Source organism: Trachemys scripta, chromosome 2 (assembly GCF_013100865.1).
Source record: "Trachemys scripta elegans isolate TJP31775 chromosome 2, CAS_Tse_1.0, whole genome shotgun sequence".
Classification (NCBI taxonomy): Eukaryota; Metazoa; Chordata; order Testudines; family Emydidae; genus Trachemys; species Trachemys scripta.
Window position 1 is genome coordinate 129,622,982 of NC_048299.1, and position 7,695 is coordinate 129,630,676.

Genomic DNA, 7,695 nt, shown 5'->3' on the forward strand with positions numbered 1-7,695 from the left:
GCACCATTTTAATCAAAGCCTGATCTTGTCATTAACACATCTATGACCAACAAGGACAACATTCAAGCCCTGACTGCTGTGACACTGGTGGAATTTCCATCATGTCTTTCTACAAACCATCAGCCAAACAGGTCAAGTTTGGTAGCCCACATAACCTCAAACATAACAAAACATGGGTGATCATTGGTGACTTTAACAGTCCAGAGTCAAATGAGGCAATAGGATAATTGATGAAAATGAAGAATTAGTTGAACTGTGGCCACGGGCACACCACTTAATTCATAAACCCATCTTGGAAATGAGCAAAACAGAAAAACGGCCAGATATGGGACATTAGATGGGGAGATCTCTGAGTTACCACAGAGAATTCTTTCCAAGGTATCTGCCTGGTGGGTCTTGCCCACATGCTCAGGTCTAACTGATCACTATATTTGGGGTCGGGAAGGAATTTTCCCCTGGGTGAGATTGGCAGAGACCCTGGCGGGGGGGGGTTGCCTTCCTCTGCAGCATGGGGCATGAATCACTTACAGGTTTAAATTAGTGTTAATGGTAAATTCTCTTTAACTTGAAGTCTTTAAATCATGATTTGAGGGCTTCAGTAACTCAGCCAGAGGTTAGGGATCTATTTTTAAATTGCTTCCAAACAAAAGTTGACAGGACAAAAGTCCATATGTGGATGTGCAGCTATTCCAATGACCCAGATACATGTGACTGTGATGAAACAAACCATGGAACATCTGTTGGTCTACCAGCTCCTGGAGGAACCGTGCACCATGGAAGATCTCACCAGGGCTACAGACCAGGACATATTATGAAAAGCCTATGGTTGTGTGGTGGAAGGACAGAGGAAAACCTAAATCTCTGTGGGAAGTGATGGCAGTCAGAACTTCAAACCAGCAAAGCAAAACATTGTCCTTTAATTACTGCTATTGATTTAAGGAGATTCTCTGACCTTAAAAGACCATATTTTGAATAGAAAACTTTATTTACCATATGTTGGAATCCAAAGTAGTATATTTTGCACACACACACAAAAGATAGAAAATGTGCATGTTTGAGAAAGACCGAGTAGAAGACCTTAATCAGTGGGTAAAGGGAAGACTAATCAAAAGAGTCAAGAGAGCTTTTTCAGGATCATATCAACTTTGTTTTACGATTGTGCTTATTTTTAAGAGCTCTCTGAGCAAGGCTGCACCCACGGTTGTTCATAGAGAATGAAAAGCAGTAACCTTGTAGTATGAGAGAACGGAATAATCAATTTAACTCAAGTGAAACTTGCCTGTCAACACACGCACACATGTATGTTCATTCTAAACCAAACAGAAATACAGTGGAATTATTTTCCTCCTACCTGTTTCTCTGTGAGAATGACTCTCCCTAGGAGTTGATCTTCTAGACCTTTCATGGTCACAGTAAAGTCAATAATGGATGTGCGGGCACTAATTTCAGGGGTATATGCTGGATTTGGGAGCTTGGTGGTGATATAAAGTCTGAAGCCATTCATGACATCTACTTCTTTATCACCAACTTTTACCTTATTGCAAAACACAATGAGATATTATGAAACAGACAGATGAATTGAAAAGCACTGATAGTAAGGGTCACATTCTTACAACATAGTTCAGAATACACAAGTAAAATTTTTCTGCTACTGCATTTTGGAAAGATCTAACTTAAAAAGCCAATTCTATATTAAAAAACTGTGCAAAGATAATATCCATGCAGTGCCTCAAACTACTTGTTCAGAAACTTGTCTGATTCTGTAATTTCTGCACAATTATGCATGCAATAATTAATTTACAATACAGCACAATGGGGTTTTAAATAGGATTTTCTTCTAATGCTTATAATCCCATTTAAGACTAACAGAAAAAGAAAAATGCAGGGTTTAAATATCTTGGCTATCAACAAATCCAAACATAAGGCTATCATAGCTGTACAGAATTAGCATTATTTTAACATTTTAATGCACTCCCCTACAGTTATATTTTCTTCTTTTACCTTATAGGAAGAACCAGTTTTGATGAAGTTTTTCTCCAAAACATTATCCAATGCTGGATCAAGCTCTTCCCCAACATCTTCAATCAGCAGTGGCCTTCCAAGAGAAAGGCTGTCCTCTAAGTGGTTTCTGAAATACTTGTGATTCAGATATGTGATCTAGAAATAAAACATGTAGCCAGTATATTATGCCTCACTTCGTTATGAGAGCAGTGGTAAAAGAAAATGTTTTTAGTATGTTTACTATGGTTATGTTATTGAAAGAGACACTAGCTAAAGACCAAGATCAATGCTCAATATTAGTTGAACTACTCTCATTCTCCATGAGGAGCTGGCTGGGAATTTTTCAACTCATTTTTCTGTTGAAAACTGTCAATTAACTGACATTGTGAAACACGGTCAATTCTGACAAATTTCACAACCTGAAAAAAGTTGAGAAAAAAATTGTACATGTCAAAACAAAACACTGACATTTTATAAACAAAAAAATCAATTTTTTTAAAGTTTGAATGACTTTTTATTTAGAAATGTAAGCTAGACTAAAAAAGAAAACAGGTCAAAATCAAACCTGACCAAAATTATCAAGACAAAACCTTTCAAGTTACCTAAAATGAAAATGAAAAATCTGGTTTTTGGTTTACGAATATATTCACAATTTTGATCTTTTATCATGATTCAAGAGAGGAAAATATTTTCTACTTGAAAATATGTGTGGGCCAGAAAAACTGTTTCCCACTCAACTATAGTCAAGGGTAAAACTTCTGTTAACTTCAGTGGGAGCAGAATTAGGCCAACACTAAGCATTTTTGAGAGTCTCACCCCCCAAATTCATAAACTTGTTCCAAAAGTTCAACCACTTGATTCATCACCATGGGACTCCAGTTTTGCATAGGTTTAATTCCACTAGAGTAAAGTGGAATACAGCAGTGGTAAACCCAATCCTAAATTTAACTTCTTCCTGTATAAAATGTTTTGCATGGTACAAATCATGCATCAGCTTTGCTTTTTAAGCTTAAAACTCAGCTGCTTTTCTCATCCCAACAAAACAAGACCAATAATAAGGTAAATCATCACAGTCTAGTTTCTTTGCTCTTGTCTAATTCAAATCCAGTAAAACTTCATTAATATCACTAGTTATACAATTGTTACCAATGTATAAGAGATGCAGAACAGTTTTCAGGTACCAGTTACAGATAAATACAAGGCTCATGCTTGGGAGGCGCTCCTTCTAAATAACCACAAACCTACATCATTAACCACCTTCAAATTCCCCTTAAACTCCTTTGCCACAATGTCTACAAAAAACTCAACCATTAGGCCACTGGTACGCTAAGACCACTGCCAACATACTGATCAATATCGTCTCATTGTTTCCTTGTACTCTCCCATCTGTCTGTATCCATCTGATGTCTCTTGTTTTAGACTTAGATTGTAAACTCTTTGGAGTGGGGACCATCTTTTTGTTCTGTGCTTGTATAACACCTATCACAATGGGGTCCTGGTCCATGACTAGGGCTCCTAGGTGCAACACTAATAAAAGAATAATGATAATAAAATAAAATAAAATAACAATAATGGCTATTTATCTCCAATTCAGCAGAAAGCTATGGAATAGTGTGATGCTGTGTCTGCTGATTTTTTAGTACATCAGCATAATGCAGGGTGCAGTCTGGTCTCCCACGTTTAAGAAAGATTAATTCGAACTGGAACAGGTGCAGAGAAGGCCTACTAGGATGATCAGAGGAATGGAAAGCCTACCTTACGAGAGGAGAGACTCAAAGAGGTTGGCTTGTTTAGCCTAATCAAAAAAAGGCTGAGGGGAGATATGATTGTTCTCTATAAATACATTAGAGGGATAAATAAATACCAGGGTGGGGGAGGAGTTAAGTGTCAATGTTGACATAAGAACTAATGGATATAAACTGGCCATCACCAAATTTAGCCTTGAAATTAGATGAAGGTTTCTAACCATCAGAGGAGTGAAGTTCTGGAACAGCCTTCCAAGGGGAGCAGTGGAGGCAGAAAACCTAACTGGCCTCAAGATTGAGCTGAATGTAGCCAATCTGCAACTGCTAGCAGCAAATATCTCCAAGGGCTAGTGATGGGACACTAGATGGGGGGGGGCTCTGAGTTACTACAGAGAATTTGTTCCCATCTGTCTTGCTGGTGGGTCTTGCCCACAGGCTCAGGGTCTAATTAACTTGTCTTTGGGACTGGGAACAAATTTTCCCCTAAATCAGATTGGTAGAGACTCTGAGGGTTTTTCGCCTTCCTCTGCAGCATAGAGCATGGGTCACTTGCTGGTTTAAATTTGTGTAAAGAGTGGATTCTCTAAGTCTTTAAATCATGATTTGAGGACTTCATTAACTCAGCCAGAGGTTAGGGGTCTATTACAGGAGTGGGTGGGCAAGGTTCTGTGGCCTGCAATGTGCCTGCAGTCAGACTAGATGATCATGATGGTTCCTTCTGGTCTATGAGTCTATAAGAGAACAAACTATGGCATACACATTTTCATTTTCCTAGGGTTAATGGCATACAACATTTTCCTTGTAGAATTTATCAGGTCTTCCATCTGCACACTAACAGCCACATTCTTCATTGGATTATGCTTCAAGCAAGCCCACTGAAACCAACAGGTTTGCCTGGTTACAAGGTAACAAAGGGGAGAATTTGCGCTAGTGCTAAATGCTAAATCTACCTAGAGTGTACACTGACTGCATGCAACAAGATATTAGCAAGAGATGTTAAGAGCAACAAGAAGGGTTTCTTCCGGTATGTTAGCAACAAGAAGAAAGTCAAGGAAAGTGTGGGCCCCTTACTGAATGAGGGAGGCAACCTAATGACAGAGGATGTGGAAAAAGCTAATGTACTCAATGCTTTTTTTGCCTCTGTCTTCACGAACAAGGTCAGCTCCCAGACTGCTGCACTGGGCAGCACAGCATGGGGAGGAGGTGACCAGCCCTCTGTGGAGAAAGAAGTGGTTCGGGACTATTTAGAAAAACTGGATAAGCACAAATCCATGGGGCCGGATGTGCTGCATCCGAGAGTGCTAAAGAAGTTAGCGGATGTGATTGCAGAGTCACTGGCCATTATCTTTGAAAACTCATGGCTATTGGGGGAGGTCCCGGATGACTGGAAAAAGGCTAGTAGTGCCCATCTTTAAAAATAGAACTGCAGGCCAGTCAGCCTCACCTCAGTCCCTGGAAAAATCATGGAGCAGGTCCTCAAGGAATCAATTCTAAAGCACTTAGAGGAGAGAAAAGTGATCAGGAACAGCCAGCATGAATTCACCAAGGGCAAATCATGCCTGACTAACCTAATTGCCTTCTATGAGGAGATAACTGGCTCTGTGGATGAGGGGAAAGCAGTGGATGTGTTATTCCTTGACTTTAGCAAAACTTTTGATACAGTCTCCCACAGTATTCTTGCTGGCAAGTTAAAGAAGTATGGGCTGGATGAATGGACTATAAGGTGGATAGAAAGCTGGCTAGATCATTGGGCTCAATGGGTAGTGATCAATAGCTCCATGTCTAGTTGGCAGCCAGTATCAAGCAGAGTGCCCCAAGGGTTGGTCCTGGGGTCAGTTTTGTTCAATATCTTCATTAATGATCTGGAGGATGGAGTGGACTGCACCCTCAGCAAGTTTGCAGAAGACACTAAACTGGGAGGAGTGGTAGATACACTGGAGGGTAGGGATAGGATACAGAGAGACCTAGACAAATTAGAGGATTGGGCCAAAAGAAACCTGATCAGGTTCAACAAGGACAAGTGCAGAGTCCTGCACTTAGGACGGAAGAATCCCATGCACTGCTACAGACTAGGGACCGAATGGGTAGGCAGCAGTTCTGCAGAAAAGGACCTAAGGGTTACAGTGGACGAGAAGCTGGATATGAGTCAACAGTGTGCCCTTGTTGCCAAGAAGGCTAACGGCATTTTGGGCTGTATAAGTAGGGGCATTGCCAGCAGATCGAGGGACATGATCATTCCCCTCTAGTCAACATTGGTGAGGCCTCATCTGGAGTACTGTGTCTGGTTTTGGGCCCCACACTACAAGAAGGATGTGGAAAAATTGGAAAGAGTCCAGCAAATGGCAACAAAATTGATTAGGGGGCTGGAGCACATGACTTCTGAGGAGAGGCTGAGGGAACTGGGATTGTTTAGTCTGCAGAAGAGAAGAATGAGGGGGGATTTGATAGCTGCTTTCAACTACCTGAAAGGGGGTTCCAAAGAGGATGGATCTAGACTGTTCTCAGTAGTACCAGATGACAGAAGAAGGAGTAATGGTCTCAAGTTGCAGTGGGGGAGGTTTAAGTTGGATATTAGGAAAAACTTTTTCACTAGGAGGGTAGTGAAGCACTGGAATGGGTTACCTAGAGAGGTGGTGGAATCTCCTTCCTTAGAGGTTTTTAAGGTCAGGCTTGACAAAGCCCTGGCTGGTATAATTTAATTGGGAATTGGTCCTGCTCTGAGCAGGGGGTTGGACTAGATGACCTCCTGAGGTCCCTTCCAACCCTGATATTCTATTCTATGATTCTATGCAACGTAGGTAGTATATAAACATTATAATTGCTAGCTACAACCTGAACCCCCCTATTAGCCAAGCATTTGGGCCGCTATGTAAGAGCTACTAGAGGGTATGAAATGTCTGCATTCAAGTTACCTGAAGTTCATTCTTGGTTTCCTTATTTTTAATCCAAATTTTGCCCTGAGTCTGTGGATCAATTAACAAAGGATAACGAGCTGCTTTCGTGGCAATAATTCCATTCTGTATGGATAGGTCATCGTTTGGCAATCCTTGGAGGTTCCACTCACTGATGGTCGGAGCATCAATCAACATCTCTGTAAGGTTTAGGTTGTTGCCAAATGGGATTTTCCGGGTTTTCATTTCCTTTTGCCAATCATTTAACAACAGATTGCGGAACTCTTGGTTAAAAGGACCAGAATACGATAGAAAAGCTGTAGCCAGCAACACATCTCCTAAAAAAAAAAAAGCACAAGATACTGAAACACTGTGACAGCTTTGTTAGGGTAATACATGTGCTTGGATGAAACAAACAAGAGAGACAGGCAAAGCTTCCAACAGGACCTACAGTATAATTTTTTGTGTAAGGGCAGATTTATTTGCTTGACTATGCTGTGTGCAAAATATCACTGAAAATGTTTTTTTTTTTTTTCTAATTCTAACCTCATGATTTTATTGAGACTTTGGGACCACTTAAAAAATATAGTTTTTCAAAGGTGTTCTGAAAATTCCCAGTGTATCATACCAGCAAGGATCTGTTGTCTGGCTATAACAAAAGAAGGACCCGAGACATTTGACATGGGTTTAATTAGGCCGCAACAGTATTATTAGATGTCTGGGACTACCCGGCAGATAAACGTGTACAGTACAGGTAACCCCATGTTTATTCCATAATTATCTGGGGGGGTTCCACCAGCTCCCCCTATTTTTCCATCCAGGTCTCTCCAGCAAATCCATTGCCAGGATTTTACCATCCACTCTAGGGTTACCATATTTCAGCAAGCAAAAAAGGGGACGGGAGGAGCCTCACCCCTGTCCTGCCCTGGCCCCGCCACATCCTGCCCTAGCCCCGCCCCTGCCCCTCCCACTTCCCCCCCTCAGAACCCTCAACCGTCCCCCCCGCTCCTTGTCCCGTGACTGCCCCCTCCTAGGACCCCTGCCCCTAACTGCCCCCC

The 7,695-nt window shown here is 41.3% G+C and overlaps 1 protein-coding gene across 1 annotated transcript in view; it reads right to left on the reverse strand.

The window, feature by feature from the left end:
* DNAH5 (dynein axonemal heavy chain 5) overlaps window positions 1–7,695 on the reverse strand; it is a 212,461-nt gene that overhangs the window by 42,882 nt on the left and 161,884 nt on the right. Inside the window, exons 61-63 of the mRNA XM_034759516.1 lie at window positions 6,659–6,975; window positions 2,002–2,157; window positions 1,352–1,534 (exon numbers count right to left, since the gene is read on the reverse strand). Of these exons, the coding sequence (XP_034615407.1) occupies window positions 1,352–1,534; window positions 2,002–2,157; window positions 6,659–6,975 (656 nt within the window). The remainder of the gene's footprint in view (window positions 1–1,351; window positions 1,535–2,001; window positions 2,158–6,658; window positions 6,976–7,695) is intronic.